Below are 25,183 nucleotides of genomic sequence, written 5' to 3' on the forward strand. Positions count from 1 at the left end.
GTTGATGAAACACCAGTTCATCTTATTCAAACGTTGAGATAAAGCAGCAATCAATTCAATGGCAGCATCCATCATCCCCAAAGTGTAAAAAGTTTAAACGAGACAGTTCAATGAAAAAGCTTATGGCTACAATTTATTGAGATGCTGAAGAAACCTGTGATACTGCTGATTGAATTTCTTGAACGTGGAAGAACTGTTAATACTGATATGTATTGTGAAACAATTACAAAACTTAGACATTCAAAATAAAAAGGCACAGGAAGCTAACCAATAGAAGTTTTTATTATTAGGACTTTTTTTCTCCACAATAATACATGACCTCACATTGCAAACAAAACCACTGAACAATTGTAATGATTTCATTGGGAAATCTTTGAACATCCGCCTTGCAGTCTACAACTTGCACTGACTGATTATTACCCTTTCCTCCATTTAAACAATGGCTACATCGCAGAAGTTTGAAGATGATGAGGAACTGCAAAACAGAGTAATTGGTTTAAATCAGACGGGAGAATTCTTCAGTAATGGAATAATGAGGCTGGTAAGCCGATATCAAAAATGTATTGCAGTAAATGACAAATATGCAGAAAAATAGTATTTATATATATATATATATGTAAGTTTACTGTGTCATAATGAAGTTTTTTCAATTTCATTTATTTCAATTTTTATATCAAAATGGCCCTTACTTAAAAAAACATGTATTGTACAATGTAGATGTATATGTGAGAAGGGTTTAAGCTGTAAAGAAAGTTGTTTGTTATAACCTCTATAAAATTTTATAAAACTGTAAATACCAGTTTAAAATAGTATGTTAAATTAAAATGTAAACCTTACCTAAATTTTGCCTAGAGAATTCTAAACTACAGCTATATTTCATTTCTGACTGTTGTGGTTTTGAAATGTCAAGTGGTGATGCTGTAGCAAATGAATTTGTTGAAACAATTCCACCTCCTGAAGCTTGGTTACCATCTGTACCAGGAAATTCAAATTTAACATTCGACATAGTTGGATGTGAAGTACTATGTGGAATTAGACTACTTGGAGGAACTCCTTGGGGGAAAAAAATTGCATAATCAGTTTTCATAAAAAAAAAAAATATACACAAAATCTAAATATTTATATTATCAGCAATTAATAAATTACATATTACTATTCTTAGCAAACTACATACTACTGATATCAATTTTTTGATTACACCAGCAAAGTTAAGTATTTTACCTTTGTAAAACTAATACAGATTAATAAACATTTTTAAAAGAAAGATGGGTGCAGAAATTAGCAGGCTGATATGCATTATGCTGATATACCACTTATGCAACAAACATACCCATACAACCAGCAAACAATATATTTTAGAATTAAAAATAATTAAAATTTATTAATTTTATTAACATTCAATTATACAGATTCAGTTTGTAGACAAAATTTCAAAGAAATATAATCCAAGTTAATTGTTTTGTTGAATGATTGCTTTGTACCAATGAGGTGGGCAATTTTAAAGGCATCTGCTTCATCTTTCTTTGTATGGAGTCCATATACTACAGAATCTGTCATACTCTTTTAAACTATTGAACTTCGTATTAAAATTTTTAACATAATCAATAAATATACATTATACAGAATACTTTATTCATAAATTGTGTAGACATTTTTAAAAAAAAAAAAAATTTTCCTTTACAGAAAAACTTTCTTTCATATTTATTCAAGTTTGTGGTAAAGTCTATTATATTAAACTCTAATTATTATTACCCGTTCCTTGTTCCTGGAAGAATCGTTTTCCATATAAATGATGCTTTTTCTGGGCAACCGGGTGTATACGTGAGTTTCCATTACTGACAGGCCCTTCTCCAGAATGTTGCCGATTTGAGTAACTATAATCGTACCAACGATATTTATTACTGTAACAACAAGAACTGTAATTCATTCAAAAAAAAAAGTTTCATGTGAAATACTAAACTTAATTATCACTGGTTTAAAGCTGTTACTATAAAAGCACAATGATGAGTTTCAATTCTAAGTTTAAGATGTCTGGAATATTTTTAAATCTTGGAATTAATCAGCTGATTAAAAGCTATTAAATTAAAAACTGTCTGTGACATTCTGAATTCCTTTCAGACTTCATTTTATTACAGGAAACATTTTTATATAAAAATGAAAATTTATCTGTTTAGACAGCACAGTTTTCTCCCAAACAATAGATTCAGTTTTAATAAAAATTGCAGGTTGACTTAGTTACAGACTTGATTGAAACCTAGGTTACATGTAAGACTTCCAGCCTCTGTGTTTATTAGAGCTTGAAAAAAAATAGAGCTTCATTAAAAAATGACTAACATTAAAAAAAGGTTTGATACCTTATTCTTGAAAAAATCAAAATCTTAATTTTGTAATATTAGTATTCTCTTGAACCACATTTATTGATAATTTGTTTAGATTATAACATTCATGTGTTCTCTTATTTTTTTTTCTTATCACCAGTTTTGAACTATTTTTTATTTTAAAGAATTTAAAATAATTTAATGTAAATTATGCCTTCATAATGTTTATATTTATTAATTTATTAAACAGCATTCAAGTTAATTTGAACAATTATTGTTAATATTTTCATAATTACTTTGATTAAAAGATGTATATTTTTTATTTTCTAATTGATCTGTATATATAATATTGCAGTGAAATCCTATAAAACCTATCTGGATCAGATATGCTAGTGGTGCTTTTCAAATACAGCCGACAGGCATATCTACTGAATCTAATTTACATGATCTCAGTTAAAAATTCAGTATAGATTCATCAAATAACTTTAATAATGATATTATATCATACCATTTTTGGTATTTGGCTGAGGCTGGACTGTAACAAGTATATATTTAAGATAAACATGTATGCAAGCACAAATTTAAATAATAATACTAAATTAATCAAATACAGTATAAAGTGAATGTTTCCAAATAAAAATGCAAGATGAAACAGCAGAGAATAGAAAGGCAGCGTTACAGACAACATTACATAACTTTTTTCTTCATCACAACAGGAAAAAATAGGCAATTAACAGAATCATTTATAAAGATAAAAGCATGATTTGTGAAAGCATGAATTTGTCTATTCTGTCTTATTCTGGAATGAAAATAGTATTTTGATTTACTAATGATGACTGACAATTTAGGATTTTTTTATATACAGATTTAATTTTTTTAATTGCAACTCAACTTGCTGTTAAACCAGACCTTAAAAGTAAGTTGCATAATAGATACTTTGTGATAACAGTAAATGCAATAAAAAATAATCAGCTTATTTCTGGACTTATGGCATTAATAAATAAGTGATTTAACTATCTGATAATAGATGAAAGCTCTTTTTTGCTGTTTCTGTTAATTATAAGGATGAAAGAGTTATTTTGGTTATTGTATATTTTAGACTAACATGAATTAAGGAATCTTCTGCAACTATTAGTTTTATTATAGAGTTATTATTATACAACTATTGATAGTTTTATTTAATGTGATATATTTCATATATGTCTACTCAAACTCTAAATAATGTGCACTAACTGAATACATGTATTAGAAAAATATGCATTTGCTACATAAATAAATTGTTAGTATATAATAACAAAGAATGTAATTTACAAGAATAAAATTTCTACTTCAGTATTCCGTAGAGAAATTGGACGTATTATATATATATTTAAACCAAAATTATAATAAACAATAAAAAATTTATAATGAATAACATCTATTACTTACCTATGGTAATCGGTGTAATGATCAGCAGGGGTATGTCCTGAATCTGAATTAGTTTCCATCCATTCTGTGTCTGATGATAATGAAGGTACTCGTTCAGAACCCATAGAGGACACAGCACTATCAGAATCAGCTCCTCTTTCGGCACATGCTGCACCACCATCCAGCATTCGCATTGTGTACATTCCTAAATATTACACAAACTATAAGTTACACATTAAGTTCATTATCATTAATCAAAACTTTAAAACATGTGACAGTACAATCGATAATTAAATCAAGTCAAATATCTAGTACAGTACGTAGGTCTTCAGTCTAAAACATAAACAATTCAATTTCAGTCATAAACATAAACAATCTATTTTAATTTCTATCCTTGACTGATGATGATAAAAATATAAAAAAGACAAATAATTCTCCGGTGAACAGAAGATTTATTGTGTACATTCCTTGCCTCCTCAATAAAATCCCAGATATACAGTAAAATATATATATATATATATATATATATTACTACATGAAATATGAACACCACCAGATCAAAGTAATTAGATAGATAAGTTGAACTTAATATATTAATTTGCTATAACTGATATTCGCAGTATCCTGCATCTTCAGTTGGTATTAAATTCTATATTTATTACAGTGAAACATTTTTTAATGCCATTTTTTTTTGAAATTTTTTTATACTATATTCAGTTACCGTGAAGAATAAAGAAATGTTGCATTTGTGTTAGTGATTTCGTCATGTTTCTGGTAAGTCACGTCCTTTGTATCAGTGCTGATTCACAATGTAGCCGTATCTACATACAGTAAAATAATCATTACTCACATTAGTCACCGTATAATTAGTCATACAGTAGTCATGAAATCAAATGTTTATAAATTAAAAATATTATGTCTTTCAGTTCTATTAAAACCCCGGATCTTTTCATATGATTACTCTTGTGTTCTCATGTTCAATTTTGAGATGCTTGTGAATTAGGTGTCTGAACACGCATACACACAATTTGTTTACTTTACCTCTATAAGCTAACTGAATTTGGTATAATGTGAAATTTTGAGTGATTATAAGTATACATGCAATTTTGCTGTCCAGTACTGGAATAATTTAATCTTTAAAACACAATATTTTGCTTTGTTCTATTGTCGTTATTGCCAAATGTTAAGATTGTATTTTTATTATGTTTTTAATTAAATCATCATCCTTGAATGTGATCTAGTGGTTCATCATTTAAAATTTTTGTTTATATTTATAAATGTAATATTTCTCCAGCATATTCACTGTATAAACAATATAACAGTATATTCAGCTTACAAAAATAATTCAGAGATTTTGGAGATTTGTTATAATGATAAAAAAATGAATATGTAAAAAACTATAAGGTACAATTTTATTTTTGTTTTAGAAATATAAATAAAGATGTAAGAAATAAGATTATTTATACATTTTTAAAGAAGTTCAGATTGTTGTTAAAAAAACTACAAGTACCGCACTACTTCAACAAAACTAAAACTGAGAGAACTGAGCTTCAGAATATTAATGATTTTAACAATTAGTACCAAGGCATAATTTCATATAATATATATATAAATACTCACATTAGCAATTATTTTCAGTCATGAGTATATTGCTGGAACTAAAACTACAAATTGAGTACAATTTCTGATCAAAACTAACCAAGGTACAAGTTCAAAAATCCTGATATCAATAAAGCAGCATGGTTTTATTTCTGTTTAAAATCAGAAAAGCGTTTGAAAAATTATACAGATTTTGTTTCTAAGTTTCAGAGTAGAACGATAGTTAGCGCTAGATTTCCCAACTCCTTAAACAGGAGGTTTATTTAAGACCCAGGAAAAGCAGGTATAATTATAATTTTTTTTTAACCATAATAATTAATTCCTACAGCTTCTCGATACCAGCTCTTGGCTACTATCTGTTATTGGTTTCTAACTTAACCCTTCCTAGTGATGCATAGATTTAAAAACCTACATTATGATTGATTATTTTATTACTTTTTATTTATATATTTATAACAGAATATTATACATTTACTAAGAAACAATAATAAAAGATATTCAAAATTAACCTGTAGAACACACAAAAATTATTACAATTATCATTATTTACTCCCCATCAAAGAAAAACTTGAATGATAGGAACTAGTAACAATTTAATAAAACATCAATTTGTCAATAATTTATTTGTTTTTCACGGTTTTTATAAACATATACTAATGAATACTAAAGGTCAAATAAATATCGTATCATTTATAAGAATAAATAGAATAACATTGAAGATACTTAATTACAATTATTTATAATCTTAGGTTATAAAATTCAGATGAAAATAAAATGCTTTCTCTTTTTGAAAATAATCATCAGTATTAAAACAAATAATATAACACATAATCAGCTATGTTTTACTCCATTTCACTGCACAATTGGTATTTTATAGTTTGATTAACTGTTACAATTTTAACAGCTAAGTTAAATACTTAAACCCACCGGGTTGGTCTAGTGGTAAACGCGTCTTCCCAAATCAGTTGATTTGGAAAAGTCGAGAGTTCCAGCGTTCAAGTCCTAGTAAAGCCAGCTATTTTTACACGGACTTGAATACTAGATCGTGGATACCGGTGTTCTTTGGTGGTTGGGTTTCAATTAGCCACACATCTCAGATATGGTCGAACTGAGAATGTACACAAGACTACACTTCATTCACACTCATACATATCATCCTCATTCATCCTCTGAAGTATTATCTGAACGGTAGTTACCGGTGGCTAAACAGGGGAAAAAAAAGAAAAATTAAATACTTTAAGACATTTAATATTTCTTAATTCAATTGACACATTATTTAATAATATTATATTCCTGTAAGTGTAGTTTAATTATAAGAAGAAAGGATAATAGTTATCAGCCTTAAATCAAGAGAGCAAAATTATATTCAGAAACTTCTGGTTAAAAGGAACGGAACAATGAAAATTTACTTTTCTGTGACAAATATATATTTCATATTTCTCCTTAAAGCTTGACATTATAAAATTTAAATACCTTATTCGAAATAAGGTATTTAAAAAAGTAACATATATTTATTTTATTATAACAGTAGAACATGCACTGATTGTTCTTATGATGATTAAAAAGTGGCATATTAAAAAAGATATCAATACATGAAACTAAGCTTAGAAAAAACAAGTTATGCTTTATATAACTTACAATGTTTAATTTAAAAAATAAATGTTAAAATTGCATATTATTTAAAAGATTAATTTTTAATTAATTATTAAATGCAGTATTTAGCATTTTTAAACAACATGTACAAATCTTTTAATAATTTCCTCCAGAGAAAATGTACTAATATATGAATTCCACTAATTTAAAAAATGTCAAGTAATAAAATTGAGTAGTAAATTTGTTTTTGTTTGCAGTTACATATTATCTCAATGGCCACTCTATTTTTCACAACAAAACAACACAATAAAAAAAATTGTTTATCACCTACTTACACCTTCATTTACTACAACTTATATTAACAACACTTCGAAGTAAGCATGATTACCCATCACAATTTTTTTTAATGATGCAAAATAATGATTCATGTGTTTTTTACTTTTATTCATAATTAAACTGCCTTGCCACTGGTTTTAAGCCTAATTACAGTTTCATTTTGTCCGGACTCATGGGAACCATTTTTCATACAGTGACATTAATCAATAATTAGTAATAATAAAGGCAATTCATTTTGTCTCAAGTAACTGAATTTGAACAAGGGTGTCACAGCATCACAAATGAACATTAAACTGCACAAAATGTATGCTTATTAAAATAGACTACTAGAAAAAAAGTTTCATATTGTCAGGAAGTTGAACCACAAGCATGTTAAAGAGTACATACTCCCAAGAAGTCAGCATGATTTCCAAGAGAGGTCAACATTCCAAAAATGAAATATTATAAAAAGGTTTCAAAAAGAATTAACATAAACAAAAAATTAAAACACAAATTATATTTAGTTAAAATACACTTTATATAAAAATAATTATATTCTTAAGGAGAACTGAACACCAAAGAATTATGATTTTAAATAATTTTTTATTTCTTTATATTGTACAGTACTCCTATAGTACAAGTAGGTCAAGCAGTTTCTACGTCAATCATACAGTTCCTCATGTCGTAAGGTTCCAGGGAAAAGCAAATTTGTTCCTTTATGAATCTTGTATTTGTTCTCAGGCCTTAATTTCTTCTGTACTGTTATGAATCTGTGTTCTTTGTAATTATTCTATAAGAAGGTGTCTCCTACAGAACTACAAAATCTCAGTTTTCTCTCCGTAGTTCCATAACTAATTAATTCCTGAGGCTGAAGTGCTTATCAAAAAAGCGGTGCCAATTTAAGATAAAAGCTCTAATATACCACACCATAACAAATAACATTTTTTTAAATATAAAACACCTCTCTAAATCTAATATATACTTGTAGTAAGAAACCTACTTTATTTTTGCAAAGGCTCACTAAATTGTTAATTTTTGGAAAATCTGAATACTAAAAAGTTAATAAAATATAACTGTAACCATTCATAATACCACAAATATCCATAAAAACAATTTATCAAAAATGAAAGGTAAACAAAAAGAGATTTTATTTTGTAATAAAAGTTCTAACTATCTTTAGTTAGAACAATTTTCTGAGAAAAATTAAATACACTTTTTACATTAGTCGCAAGATGTGGAAGTCAAAATTAACTAAAATCGGTAAAGCAATCTTTGACATTCTAAATTTAATTTTTCCAAAACTGATAATAAGTAACAATAAATAAATAAAAAATATTTTAACAGACTTCACAAATAATTTTTTTTTATTTATGAAAAAAACTATACTTATTTTGTATGTGTTCGAGTCTTATTCCATCAATGTACACTAAATACACAATGATGTTTACATGTATTTTTTGTAGAGGAAGTTCTGCTGATCATATCATAATAAGTTTATTACAAATAATATACATGAAAAATTTTCTAAATAAAAAAAACTTACAGCCTACAAAACAATTTGAAGATAATATTTCTTTGCAGTCATTATTGATGATTAGCATTGGGTTAATATAAAACAATAATATATAAGCTGATGTCATTCTGATATTACTAGTGTTTTCACACAAAACTCCAACAAATTTTGTAAGAAAACAAGGTAAAACTTAATACAACTAACTCCTGAATTACAGACAGGAAATGTACACCATGCTCAGAAATATTTTTTTCACGTTCTTTTATGAAATCTGCATCATAGAAGGTTTTATTAATCAATTTTTGTTTTTAGCAAACTTTTTTATCACCCAGCCAGCATTATGTTTTCTTGTTTGAGTGTTCATATAAAAAAAGTAAACATTTTTAGATAAAAATAAAACTGATTTAAAAATCACTTAAAAAAGAGAAAGTAATATTTATCAATTATTCTTTAAATTTCAACTTCTGAATATTGTATCAAATTAATGGCTTGTAAGTTGCTTATGGTTTTTTGATTTAAACTTAGTGTCGACTTCAAAAAAGAAATTAATACTAAAAAAAAATCGAAAGAAAAATAGATAGTTTTTCCTTTTTTATTAAATTTATTATTATTGATTTTTTCTCTTTTAAAATTGATTTATTTATTTATATGGAAGACTGGAGTATTAGTTAGAACATTTAATTTATGTAATTGCTTCAGCTTCGTTCAAAAATATTTTCTATTCTGTCTAAATAAAAGATTTAGTTAATGTAAAAATTTTGGCTTGTCTATTATACATCGAACTTAATGTAAATTCTATTATAAATATTTATCACTCTATTTTATAATTAGGAAAAAAAATATTACCATATCATAGTAAATAAATTTTTTTCTATCTCAATAATATAAAAGATATTTTACTGTGCAACATATCTTTTTCATGTATACAAAAGTACATATTAAAATAATACATTACCAGACTTGCAAGCATCATGATGAAAAAGATGAAACCAAATAAAACAACAATGACAGTTGTTTTTGGTACAAGGCAGAGAAATTAGATTCATGTACACAGAAAAGAAATATATGTAAATAACTTTTAAAAATAGAAACCATAAGAGATAATTTTTTTTTAATAACTTTTAATGACTGTAATAAGAGGACACTGGACAAACAACTGAAAGATTGATTTATGGTGACTAAGTGATTTTCCAAGAAATGTAATAAAAATTGTAATTACTTCCCCCTCTAAGAAAATTAATTATAACAATATTTATTTATAAATACTATATATATGTGTGTGTGTGTATATTTAAACCTACATCAGCATTTCATTGATTATAAGGATTTTTTTAAATATTTAATATACACAATTCTGTGAATAGACTCATTAGTTTATAAACTACATCATCAAACAAAACAGGAAATACAATATTTCAAATAAAGCCATTATTTATTTACTGTATTTTATAGGATTTTTTTTATATTAACAAATGATTTATTTAATGTATACACATGCTAATACTATGATATTCACAAAATTCTATTAAAATAAAATAAAAATTACACGAATAATATAAATAAAATTTTAATTAAAAAAAAATCTTTTACATAAAAAAAATTTATTTTTGTTAAGAGACTGAAAGAAAACAGATATATTCGTTGAACATTTTAAATTTAATGATACCTAATTTTTAATAAAAGATCCTCTGGTGAACTGATGATCACCAAAAAGTGCTCATGACAATATAAAAATTGAAAGGAGTAAATTGAGTTTTCATTACTTGATATAATTATAATGATATTATACTGATATTTATAATGCAAAATTATTGGAAGGGAACAAAGTTTAGATTCACTAGATTTTCAAAATAATAAAATTCCTAATAAAATATTCATTCAATTGTGGTATGAGAAGCTTGTGATAACTTTCTTCCATTTAGACTTAAAATAATTAATTATAAGATTTCTTTTTGGCTTTTAGAAAGGGCACATAGAAATTCTGAAGTAGTTTTAAACATATTATGAAACTGAATGTAACAATTTATTTACATGTTATGAAACCTGCATCTTAAAATTAAATAAAGAATCTGGTGAGTTTTGAAAAAAAATCAACAATTTTTATAGCACAAGTAAAATTACAATCAAAACAATAATAATAAATAAAATAATTTGGGAAGCAGCTTGAATAGCAGTAGTGAACACTGGCTCGAATATAGTGATCCTTTTATACTTGGCTAGCAAACAACAGAAGAAAAAGAATTTTAATATCTATTAATATGAAATTATGTAAGATTTCTAAATTTAATAAATCTTTTTTTAAATTATTTACATCTTTGCTTCTGAAATTTACTACAAAAATACAATGTTAGAAAATATTTTCTAACATTGTAAAAGAATTTTGAAAATCAGATGAATTTGAAATTTCCCCATGTGATGCTAGGAAACATCATATAATATTATCTGTCAATTTAAGTAACAAAGTAAATACCAAATAAAATAACCTCATTATCTGATAAACAGTATTCTACCTAATCCCTTGCTTTATATTTTAAACTATCACAATATTCATAACAAGAATTAGTTTCTTCAAAAAAGGGCTCAAACTGTCACCACAATTTTACTAAAACTGTAAATATAATTAATCTTAATTCACACTAAACTACTGACAATTTAAACAGTTTTAAAGATTAAATTTTAAAGTTGTAATGTTAATTAGAATACTTTTCTACTTAAGTTAATTTTTTTTTTTTTTTAATAATACTGAAGTGAAATGATTGATGAAATTAAACTGTATTAAATTTTCAAGTGTGGCTAGAATCATACTGATGTGGTTTTGAAAATGCTTCTGAAAATACTTACATTGAACAGGAGAATGTTTATTAATATTATTATTGCCTTGGCAATCTGTTATTATTTATAGCTGTTGCAGGACTCAGGTAAGAATCTGATAAAAGATGTGATTTAGATTCTAGATTTCAAGAAGAGAACTGCTATTTACTGACAGGCACTTCGATTGCTAATTTGGCTTTTAGTGCGATCACCAGACATGAAACACTGTCTCATAAAATTAAAGTAGCTCTGTCAGCTACTAGAAGGTGCCATAACTACGCCAGGGTAGCAATCAACAAAATTCCCATGATACCAATAAGAGTAGGCTTACCATACAACCGGGATTAGCCCGGACAGTCCTGGTTTTTTAGTGCTGTCCAGGGTAATGTCTGGACATCTTTATAACCCCAGGGGAGGCTTGGCTACTGGTCTCGCCACTACCTTTTACTTACTCATTTGGCAACACAATAGGAACAACGTGTTTATGTTGTTTTCATGTGTGAAGTAACTTGTCTACACATTTTTGATAATTTTATCTCTATTTGTTTTTTTGTCTCATCGCTTAGCAAAGGGCAGAAGAAAATGTGTTTAATGTTAACCTGCAACAGGAATACAAATTTTTGAAATTCTGTAATGACAGTAACAATGAACGTGTTTATTGCACACTATGTACTGTAGAATCTTCTGTTGCACATTCAGGAAAGGGTAATATTGAAGACCACGTGAAAACGGCTAAACACAGGAGTGCTATTAATGCTACTGCTTCGGCAAACACAAGAGAGTTTTATCAAGCCAAAGGTGGGAATAACAATAACAGTGATTTGAAGTGTGCTGCTAAAGAAGCTACATTTCATAGCACACTGCTATGAAATGTAGCTTCTTTAGCTACAAATGTCTCAGTGCAATCACTGAGATCATCTCAGTGATTGCACATTGACTGCATGAAATGACATTGCACGAAATGATTGCACATCTAAATTGGTTAAAAAGTTATAAGAACCAAAATTTCATCTGCTAGAACCAAAACTGAGGCAATTAACGTTAACGTTATTTTGCCATTTATATTTGATAATGTGTTGTGTTCTTTGGAAAACATTAATTATGTAACAGTAATGATAGATAGCTCAAACAGAAGAGAAGTAAAACTTGTTCCAATTGTTGTAAGATATTTCAGTCTGGAGGAGGGAATTCAAGTTAAACTTTTAAATTTTGATGAAGTGCAAGGTGAAATTGCTGAAATTTTGACTCGTATCTTTTGCAGTGTGTGAAAAATACAAACGTGAACAAAAGTTGGTTTGTTATACTGCTGATAACACTAACAGTAATTTTGGTGGTGTGAACATGTTTATTGCACACTGGAGAATGAAAATGTACTCAGAAAAGTTCAAAGTGATTTAAATAACCTATTTTAGAAATTGGTTGTTCAGCCCACATTGTACACAATTCAGTACAAACAGCATGTGATTCTTTACCCCGAGACATAGAAGTTATTGTTATAGAAATGTATAAACATTTTCACATATATACAGTAACAGCAATGAAACATAAAGAGTTTTGTGAATTTATGGAAACAGATTACAAAAAAGTATTATCTCATAGCAGCACAAGGTTCTTTAGTTTGTTACCTGCAATAGATTCCTTCTATTTTTGATGGCCTATAATCATAACTCTTATCTTGCAACAAATGTCCAAAATTATTATTTGATTTTTTAAAAATCCAGAAAGTGAACTGTTTTTGAAATTTTTATATAGTACTCTACAGTTATTTAATAATATAGTTCTGAAACTGAAAGCTAATTCTATCTCAGCAACAGAAGCATTTCAGACATATTCTGAATTAATTTGTCAACTTAAGGAAAGAAAAACCCTCAAATTTATACCATATTCTGCCAAGCTAAAAGAAAACAGTGATGTTCAGGAACAAAAATTCTTCTCAAGCATAGAACATTTCTAAAATTAGAGTATTCAATACTTACAGTTGTGGAGAACCAGTTTTGATAAAGTTAGTAAGTTTCAGTGGATAAATTTATGAACTGAAATTGCCTGTTCTGATTTAGATGAGAGTGCCTAAGTTGTTAATGAAATTATAAAGATTCTATAAATACTGATGAATTATTTGATGAACATACATTGTTGAACCAGGTAATTCAAAACCAGAGGGTAGATTATGGTTCAAGTTCTGAAAAAGTACCAGATACTATTGAAGAGAAGTGGAAAGCAATTTTAAGGTGTTTCAAAAGACTGATATTTCTTGTTTTGCAATATTTCTAAAATGGTTGAGCTTACAATGTTTTTGCCTGGGACATCTGCTCCAGCTGAGAGAGTTTTTTCAATTATGGGGAACATTTGGTCAGCAGAAAGGGGTAAACCTTCAGTATCTATTGTTAAACAGCTTCTAAATGTTAAAATTAATCCAGAACTTCTTGTTGTGAATTTTATGATGTAATTAAAACAAACAATTTCTGAAAAAGTCATGTCTAGTGAAAAATAAGACTAAATAAATAAAGTTTAATGTTTCAGTAAACTGTTAAGACTTTTAAGTAATTTCAAAAATATGTCCTGGGTTGGACTCAAAATAATATGTAAGCTTAAATGAGAGAGGAGTTAAAAATGGAGTATTATAATGAAAAGAACGATGGGGATATTTTGATAGGGATTGGATTGAGGTAGTCTACTGTCAACCAATGACCAAAAAGGTACTTTGAATAGATTTGAATACCCATATTATCAAAATTATTTTTATTTAAAGTGTTCAATTAATTAATGTCTGCACTATATCAGAATGATTGAAATTGGACAAGATTGACTGTAAGTCAATAACTGGATGATTAATATTCTGTTATTATAAGAGTATAATCTTGAAGTAAAATATTAAATTAAAAAAAAATTACATTACAATTAAATGTGATTAAAAAAACTGTCAGCAGATTTACAGAAAAAAAATCTTTATTATAAAATTAACAATCTTCTAAAAAAAGAACAAATTATAAGCTGCATCTGACAATTGAATAATGCAGCAAACAGCTATTATGCACCCGGTTCTCTTGTGTAAGCAATGTTCTAATGTTTCTTTCAAAAGCTATTTTATATAGGCAACCCCCCACCGTATGGTACAGTGAATAATGGAATCTGAAATGGAAATTTGACACTCACAAATGAAATGGTTTTTTTTATATTAAATTTTAATTTACAATGCAAATTATAATTTTCAGTTATTATAGTTTCATAATTATATATTAATAAACTGTTTAGTATGTAGTTTAAGTACACATTAAAATCTTATGAACTTGATAATAAATTTTTTGAGTAAATTTAGAACAAAAATCAAAGTAACAGTTTTTCAAGTCATAGCTGCTCAACCTGGAATTTTAATTTAATTATTCAGGACCAAATAATCAGATAATGAATTTCAATAACTCTTTTTGTATTAATAATATCAATTATAATTCCTTGGAGCACAATCATTTTGATGTAATATTATAAGTTAATCAAAAATTAAGTTAAGTTTATCAATAATTATCTAACAGTGTTATATGTGGAACCAAGAAAAAAGGAAATGAATTCTTCATTACATTTATTTTTTTATCTTAATAATATAATTAATTGTTGATTTTTATTGATGTTGTTTGTGATGGATAAAGTCAACATGATTAAATAAACATTGGTGTTTTGAACTGTAATTTTTTTTGCAATATTTTTTCAGTTCCTAAATGATTTTTTTTTCACCATCTCTTATGACTAAGTACAGATTGTAGGATCAGTCAAAAGTTGAACTCAATTAAGTAAACACCTTACTTATTACTGAGTTACAATTTATTATTGGGAAGGGTAAGTCTTCAATACAATAAAAAAGCTTTAAATCAAGAATTGTTTTCTCCTTTTCATAAGCATTTTGTACCTCAGTTACTGTAAATAAACTCTCTTTGAACTTTGGTCTAAAATAAGACAATTTATATTCAAATAATCTTTACAGTATTACAAAGTATTAAAAGTGTTATCGTATGAATATGTGTAAACATACTCAGTTCATTTCTTGTATTATAATTGAACCAAGATTTCTTTTAAAATCTGCCTACAACTGATTGTTATTGCTTCATAAATTAATAAAAAAATAAATTTCTTCTTAAATAAATAGTGATGATGTTAATGAAATTTGGGTAATTACTTTTGATTTTTAACAACTAAAAAGTAATTTTACAATGTTACCTTCTGTATGCAGGTACTTTTGGCAACACGGTCAATAATAACCTAAATGGGTGTTTGCCATAAAATAAAAAACTTGTAACCTAATATAAAAATTTACACCAAGTAAATGCAACAGATGCATTCTAAGCTTTGCATAACAGCTGCTGATATCACTGGGGAAGATCAAACCAGCATTCAGTCAAATTTCTTAATTTAAAATATAATAATTACTTATAATCAGTTACAGACCAGTACAGTTAGAAATTTCAACTCTAGTCTAAATTTTTTTGATACAAAAAATAAAGAAACAGGAAATACTAAATAAAGGGGAGGACAAAAAGATGCATTGAAAGAAAAATATTTTGACTAAAAAAAAAGAAAAGATTTTTAGTACAATAATAACTCTTAAATGGGAATAAACAATACAAAACTAAAATAAATCTATGATGTGGTAGTAATATTAAAAAAAAAACTTCCTGTAATAAAAGATGAAATAAAATAAATAGCTATAAAAAAACATGCAATATCGGCAATTGTTTTATTAAAACAAAGAGAAAATTTTTACTTCTATTACAATGACTGTAGACTAGGTCAGTGATATTCTTGATTTCACAATCTAATAAAACTATTATGTTGGTTATTACCGGTAGCTCATATTGTGAATACATCAGCTAAATATTACATAAGTACTTCCTAAAAATAATATTTCTATATTAATTTAAATTTTACTTCCTAGGTAGTCAGATTAATACATTTAAAAGCATAAGTATTCACTGTGTATTCAGGTGTATAATATTTTGCATGTAAGCATTATATGTAATACACACCTGAATTATGAAACAAAGTGGAAAAACAACTATCACAACACAAAATCTTGAAACTAAAATAGTCTATATAAAAGTCACAAGTAGGAGGTAAGTATAAGATAAGATATAATACAGAAACTGCAATTCAAGGTAGTAAAATATACAACTGATATCAATAGTCATAAAGTAGCAGAAAAAACAGTATACATACATATATATATATATATATATATATAACAGTACACTGAAGAAACAATTTTTTAAGGCATTTCCAAGGTCATTAGTAAAAAATTCCAACAGTAATCAGTTACCGAACCAAATGTAAACTGCACAATGTAACAGGAGATTTATTTAAGATCAATAATTTAAAGGAACTGGTTGAATGTAAAATGATTTCATTTACTGGTACAAATATATTTGCTACAATTTAAAAAAAATAATAAATATTCATTTATTCATAATTCAATTTGTTTCCAAGATTTTACTCACTAAAATTTTTCAATTGTTACAGTACCATAAAATAATAAGGAACATCAGTTAACTATGTTATCCAGTGTAGTCAAACAATATTAAACACAAATTGTATTCATTATTTAAAAAGCATGTGTATCATTTAAAAATTCCATTTTTAAATGATATACATGCTTTCTGAATACACATGACACACAAGCATTTTGAATATGGAGAATTCATTCCTCTAGAGTGAGGTAATGAATAATGAAAAACTGAGAACATAGATGTAAGTTGTGATAGCAAAGAATGGTAAAATATTCAATCATTTGATAACATTTGCGTAGTTATAAAGTGTGCCGTTAATTCTCGTCAAGAAAGAAAGTGGTAAAAAAACAAATGTTAATTAATTACAAGGATTATTTTTTTCAAGGTCCGATCGGTCACGAAATTAAAACTGCAATGGAAATTTTAAAATCTTTTATTTGTAACAAGTACTTACATAGTTACGCTATTTCTCTACATAGTCGCCACTCTGATTTAGACATTTGTTGTAGCGTGGTACCAACTTTCCAATACCCTCGTCATAGAATGGAGCCGCCTGTGTTTTCAGCCATGTTTCTACGCTGCTCTGCAGCTCAATGTCTGTGCTAAAATGTTGTCCTCCTAGCCAATGTTTCATGTGAGCAAAGAGGTGAAAATCGGATAGAGTCAAGTCCGGGCAGTATGGTGGGTGATCAAACAATTCCCAACGAAAACGCTGCAGGAGCTTCTTTGTTACAGCTGCAGTGTGTAGCCGAGCATTGTCATGGAGAAAGACAATGCCTGATGACAACATTCCTCTCCGCTTATTCTGAATTGCCCTTCATAGACATTGAAGTTACGCAGAATGAGGCTGATGGTCGTGCCACGTTCCATGAATTCCACCAAGAGAACTCCATTCCGGTCCCAGAACACAGTAGCCATACAATTTCTGTTGGAGAAGGTTCGTTCTTTGGTTTACTGGGAGAATGAGAATGCATCCACAGTTTGGATTGTTCTTTTGTTTCTTCAGTTTTGAAATGGACCCATGTCTCTTCCCCTGTGACAATTTTGTTCAAAAAATCTTTCCTTCATTGTGGTAGCGCTGGAGAAACGTTAGGGAGGCGTCCATTCTCATTGTTTTGTGATGGTCGGACAGCATCTTGGGAACCCATCTCGCACACAGTTTGCGGTACTGAAGGCTCTCACTCACATTGGTGTAGAGAGCTGAACTTGAAACTTCAGGAAACGAATCACTCAATACAGAAATTGTGAACTGACGATTTTCTCGAATTGCCTCATCCACTCGCTCAACGAGATCATCGGTTGACACTCGCTTCCTTCGCTGACCGCCTGCATCATGAACATCTGTATGTTCTGTTTTAAAGTTCCTGCACCATTGTCGCACTTTGCTGTCACTCATTGAAGTTTCACCGTACACATTACTTATTCGTCAATGAATTTCAGCTGCATTACACCTTTCAGCCTGAAGAAATCGAATTACCGCATGCACTTCACACTTGGCGGGAGATGCTATTGTTGTAGACATGTTTACGTGCTAGCTGCGTGTTCAGAACTAAACGAAGTGATGCGGCGTGATTGACGACCATACTAGAAACCCTGCGCAACACATATGCACAAAGGTTCATCCGATTTTTGCACGGGTTTTTATTTCGCGACCGATCAGACCTTGAAAAAAATAACCCTCGTAAATTAATTCATTAATACATGAAATAAGTGATCCTGTCTGAACAATTTTGGGCAAAAGATAGGTACACTCACTCATGTAGATTTAATAATACAGTCTGTTTAAAAAGGTACTGTAGATCTCAATGTTACACGTGACAGAAATAAAGTTTACCATATTCCTTAATATTTTTTCCTACTACTGACATCCATTCCAATTATTATTTAATGTTACCTTTACAGTGTTTTGTTTTTAGGTAGCAATTCATAATAATTTATATAACAATGATTGAGATTTATGTTTGTTTATAGTAAAACTAAATAAAATTTTATCTAAATAATGTCTGATAAAAAAAAAAAAAAAGAATTGTTTTAATTTTGTTTTGCATTTATAAATAAAAAAAATAAAAAATGTTTATTGTGTGTGTTCCACAAAAATTGCCAGTTTTTTTCAAAAACCATCATCTGATTAAAAAAAATTTTTTTTAACAAGATAAAATACTCCTAAGGCAGTTTTCTTCAGTAACTACAGGAAAAATTTCTCATTAGTCACTGAAGAAAGTAGAACACATGTTGATTGTACCTTAAGTTACAATTAGCATTTTTATAGCCTTTGTGTTTTCCAAATTGGGACGATATACTTAAGAGATGATATTTATAACCATGTTGTACTTTTCTTAACTCATTTTAAACATTTATTTCCATAATACACAGTAACTGCTTCAACTATAACTATAATTGAAGTTTTAGATAATTATGAATCTACCCCATAAATTGATTTTGTTTTCATAAGTATAGAGAAGGTGTAAATTTCTATGATTAAAAAGAAGCTGTGAGAAGCAAAGAGGATAATGTACATTGAGGACATACATTAATATAGTAAAGGAAATGTCATAGAAAAAGAGGGATTTTTTTGGATGTCACCTGTAAGTTTTATCTTATCAAACTCATGATCAAAGTTCAGTCGCGTTCTCATTCAAACAAATTTTTTTTGCTATCGAGGATATTAAAATATTACTCTTCATATCAAATGCAATTGTTTCTTATTATTTCTGATTAATTTCTTTCATGATAGCAATTAAATAACTTTGGTTTATTCATGTTTAGTTGTAGAGGTGTGGTAGAAGTGCAATATTGTTGTTTCAACTTGCTGAAAAAGTTAACTCAAATGATAAATAAATACTCTCAGCAATGTGAAATTCTACAACACGAAAGAATGTGTCCTAACGACCATCAATGGTTAATGTGTGGTCTGATCATTGGTGATGCAATAGAAAAACATGCAGAATGGAAATCGGTATTTACATAAGGACACGTGACTGAACAATTGTAAGTTAACCATTTGATAAAATTGCATTATTTATTTATTGTGATATAAGGACACCACAACTAAATTCTGTGCTTATGTATTTGACATGAGAACAGAAGCAATCACAGATTTAAAATGTTATCTAAATAAGATTTGTGCTAATTTCTTAATTATTAATCCAGTCAGTATAAGAGGGCAGCCTGAATGCACAATAGAGATCAATGAATCATGTTTCTATAGGCAGAAACAAAATGATGTTGGATTTATTCTACTCAGTGGGTGTTGAGAAGTGTCTATAGAGAAACAAGTTATTCTTTCTTATATGTTGTGCTGGACTGGTATGTGAAACACTTCTAGAAGCAATCACTGCCAGCATTCTACCTGGTACAACAATTATACCTGAGAGAAGAAGGAAGTATGAGGGAATATGAAATATCCCTGAAACGCAGAATAAACATTCATTTTCAATTATTCAGAGAATTTAGTTGTCTGATTACAGGTGCACACACTCAAAGGACTGAACTACTTTGGGCAACTGCAAAACATAGGAACAATTGAAAATGTAGAACAAACAAGGCAATGACAGATTCCTATTTATGTGAATTTATATGGCAAACCTACCACAAAAGTGTGAATCTGCATGAAAAAATGTTATAAATAAACAGGTGAATGTTATATTTGATTATGATGTACTTACAGTTTTACAAGTTGCAGTAATGCAGCTGCAAGTTGACGTAATGAAGAATGAATATAAAATGAGGGAAAGTGATGATGTTTTTTTTTTTGTTTTAGAAGAGATATAATGCTGATTGGAAAATCACTGAAAGAGATCAAAAGTTTTATATGCATGGCAAATGAAATTTAAAATAGACTAAAAAAAAGAAAATTCATCATGCTCCACTTCTCACAGAAGAAAAAATTATCATAAAAGATGTAAGTTATTATGTATAAGATATATTGTGCTACATAATAATGCATAAATTAAAGACACGGAAGATCACAGAAAGGGATCGGAGCAGGTTTCAGCCTGAGAGTTATGAAAGAGGAAACCAAAAGAGAAGAAGTGAGAAGTATAGATATAATAGATGCGAGAGAGTATAAGGAAAACAGTTAAGTGAATGAGGTCATAAGATCCAGACGCCATTAAAAAATGGGCAAGGAAAAATTAGTAAGAGTGACTGAAAAAGCAGCGAATAAAAGAAGAAAAAGACGATGTTTGACAGTACAAGATGGAAAGAGTAGTGAAGGAATGTATGGAGAAGCGTAGCACATATCCAGACCTAGCAGTAGATTGAATAGAATCAGAATATGTAAGTATACATAATGAATTTCTAGCCAGAGTTTCTCATAGTATTATGAGAGATTTCAATTCATCAAGAATATTTAAGTAAAAAATTTATTAAAATACTAGTATAAACACAATGTTAAAAAAAAAGATTCAAACAGAAACACTTGTATATAAAAATAATTTAGGAAGGTTGGTGAATGACTAAACAAATGAAAAATTAAGAGTTAATTTTACTTTCAAAGACATATTTCACACATGTGTGCGCACACACATATACACAATATTGATATATAAATATATATATCTCAAGTTCACAACATTATGAGATATCACTACTTTACATGTGTTGGAACTGAGCAAGAGTCTGCATTTTGTAATACTCACTATCAACCACTCTATAGCTGTCAGCTGTAGGTAATAATAAGCTGTATCTAGTGATATAAGTCATCGAGTAAAAAAATGGTTTATAAAGTGTTCTATATTTTACAAAAATGTAAATACAAAGCAAAATATAATTCAAAATTTATTTTGTGTAAGGTGAATTAAAAATATAAAGTTAAATCCATGAAAAAAATCCAATGAAGTTAAATCCAGGATAAAAAGTTGAATCCATGTAAATTTATTGAATAAATATTAAAATTTACTAACCTTCATTCATAGCCATATCCATAAGCTGTAAATCTTCATCATTTAAAATTGATGAGAGAAATCCTTCAGTTGTATGATTCATTTCACTGGAACCATTCTAAGAAGAAAAAAAAATTACAATACATTATACATTATGAATTACAAAATTTTTAGAGATCTAATAAATAAAATACTTTCATACAAATTTTATGCCCTTTTCCTGACATCTCAACTCAATAAACATCTAGTTAGAATATACAAGTGAAAGAGTTTTCTGAAATAAACAAAAAAAAAATCTATAAAAAGGACTTACCACCAAATGGTAGATAACCAGAGATATATTTAATAATTTAAAATAAAAATGAAATATGGTAAAAATAAACAAAGAGAAGAAAATGCAATAAATCTCTGAAAACCTAACGTCATTCCTAATTTGTTATAAATAACATTTTAGATCTTCCTGCATGGGACAGCAGACAATAACTTTGAAAACATTAATGGTTCTGCAAAAATTCAGAAAAACTTTCAAGAATAAAAATAATACTGATAGTAAGGCATGAGAAGAATAAAATGCCAACAACATTCAATAAAATGGTTCCAGTAGGCAAATCAAAGTAGTAGTCGATTTTTCAGTTTATTAATTACATTGATTACTTATTTATTAGATTATTAGTTATTTATTCAATTTATAGGTTAGGACAGTTAGACCAACTTAATAAATTTTTCTGTGAATTCAGTTGTAAGGAATGGGAAACACATTAAAAAACTTTATACCGAATGGAACTTCTAACATAAGAGATCAAGTATGACTGTGCCTAGCAAGAAATGCTGCTGATATACCCTATGGCCAGATCACTTGAATCTGTTTATACAATGAACTTCATGCATTTTCAGTAATATGTAAAAATTTACGATTTTTATTTGATTAGTTTTTTTTTTTTTTGGTTTTTCAAGCAGTAAAATCTGATTCTTGAAATATCTATGTTTAAAAACACATGTTTGACTGAAAAATAAGATTAAATACCATTTTCACAATCCTTTTCATAATCTTCCTTTTTTTATTTTGTAAGAGAACAATTTTGTGGATTAGAAAATTCTCCTAATAAACTATGTATCTAATTTATATACAAAATAGCAAGACTGTTAAAATAGAGAGATAAAATTTTTAACTAAATACAGATTGAACACCAAAATAATAATCGATCTCAGAAAACAATCTTAAAAAAGATCACTATATATTTGTAATATAAAATAAATCAACTCATAATTATTATAAAAATTAGGCTAACACAAAATTCTGAAGATAGAAAAATTAATTTTTACAACACATATATTTTATTGAAAAATATATTCTTAATATTTTTCAGAAAACAAAAAATATACAAATAAAAATATTTAAAAAAAATTTCTTAAACAATTCAAAATTCTGTAAAAAGAAATAAATAACTGCAGGAAACAAAAATTGATGATTTTACATGCATTATATAAGAAATTATTACAATAAACAAGAACCAAAAACATTCAACTTTGCCACTGAAACCAAAACCTGACAACTATTTGGAACTGTGTGATCGAGAACAAAGGTTAGCATGACCAGTACACAGAATTGATTTTGATGACACTAACATCTCATAAATCAAACAGTAAGGGGATACCTGTTGGAAATTATTTTTCTTATATTTTACATAATTTTTACAAAATTTTATAATGGTATAGCAACCGACTGATAAATTGAAAAGGTTTGATTCTTATTTCTTGCTTATGATAAATAAATGAACCATAACTTTATTATTACACATAATTTCTTCTAATAACCAAACTGGAATACAATTTCTTTTTGTAAATAAAAAAAATTATAATTATTTCCAGTAATAACTATATTGTCACAAAATTTAGTTGCTACAGAAGCATTATTAAAAATATAAATTCATTTATAAATATACTTCTGAGCAAATATGTTACTACAATTGATGATCCTGTTTTTAACTCAATACTTATAAACTACTATTTATTGTTCTTTATAAAAGAGAGATACTATCCAGTCTTAATCTGATATTATATTAAACACACACACATCCGTGTTAGGTGGAAGTGTAAATGTACTTTATAGTTCCATCTCACAACAAAAACATACACATATAAAAAATACCTATTCAACCGACAACAAACATAACATTACATCAAATAATTATGAAAAGAAAATTAACAACAGGGTAACAACTCCTGGCTTACTTATCTATTTAACTGCCATAAACAGATTAGGATGAAAACACTTGAAAAAAAGAAAACTATACCCGCTTTTACTACCTTCAGAGAAATATTAGAATAGGTTAATTTGCTATACAAGATTTTGATCACTGATACTTTATTCTTCATATCCATTTGTTTTTCAAGATACTACCCTGAAGATATTCCAGGTGTATCAGGACTATCAGATTGTACACAAAGATGTACTTAAGTTTTCCTCAGTACTCGATTCATCAAGAGTTCATAGTACAGCTGAGGTAACAATAATCTTGATCTTTAATGAATTATAGCATTGATTAATAACTTATAAAACTAATTCCGTATATAAAAACATTTACCTGATAATACATCATATCTTGATTTTCCATTTTAAATGAGGCACCAGGTGGATCGCTACCCATCGGTTCACTACTATTTGTAAGATTCATAGATGTAGCAACAGCGGATCCAAGATTAGAGTGACCTTAAACATAATCAATAAAATTATCTGAGGGCTCAGACTAAATTACACTAACAGGTGAACATAAAGTTTTATTGTAATTGATTACAGATTAATATAACAGACTTCAAAAGATGCTGGAAGAATCATGAAATGAATACTCTGGATACTTTTCAGTTTGTTATGAAATAATTTAATCAAACGACTTCATAAAATAATTTTTATGCGTCCAATAACTATTTAGGCTATCTCAAAAAACTAATTAATAAAAACACAAAATCTTAACTTTGGAACCGAGTAGTTTTTGGGAGAAATAGGGACTCAATCGCTAATCTAATCAAAGGGACTGACCACCATATAATGTACCTTTGAAATAATTATCTGTTTTCTAGTAACACCACATTAGAGTGTCGCTGTGACCCACAATACAGTTCGGAGCCATTTTTCAAAACCAAGTTGATCTCCATATCTCTTTGTAAACTGAAAATACCAATAAAAGTTTTATACCAACTGTAACTATTTACTGATTCTTCAATAATGTACATAGAACCTACTGAATTCTTTTAAGT

General features: G+C 28.0%; 1 protein-coding gene across 4 annotated transcripts in view; it reads right to left on the reverse strand.

Annotated features, from left to right (window-relative positions):
• Window positions 1–25,183, reverse strand: part of cnc (NFE2 like bZIP transcription factor cap-n-collar) — a 667,227-nt gene that overhangs the window by 18,580 nt on the left and 623,464 nt on the right. For 2 of the 4 annotated variants that reach the window (XM_075367218.1, XM_075367221.1), the window contains 5 exons: window positions 24,514–24,638; window positions 21,950–22,046; window positions 3,747–3,930; window positions 1,753–1,916; window positions 838–1,053 (listed from right to left, as the gene is read on the reverse strand). In XM_075367218.1, coding sequence (XP_075223333.1) covers window positions 838–1,053; window positions 1,753–1,916; window positions 3,747–3,930; window positions 21,950–22,046; window positions 24,514–24,638 — 786 coding nt within the window. The remainder of the gene's footprint in view (window positions 1–837; window positions 1,054–1,752; window positions 1,917–3,746; window positions 3,931–21,949; window positions 22,047–24,513; window positions 24,639–25,183) is intronic. The other 2 variants (XM_075367220.1, XM_075367219.1) reach the window with 2 other exon arrangements.

This window comes from Lycorma delicatula, chromosome 5 (assembly GCF_047948215.1).
Source record: "Lycorma delicatula isolate Av1 chromosome 5, ASM4794821v1, whole genome shotgun sequence".
Lineage (NCBI taxonomy): Eukaryota > Metazoa > Arthropoda > Insecta > Hemiptera > Fulgoridae > Lycorma > Lycorma delicatula.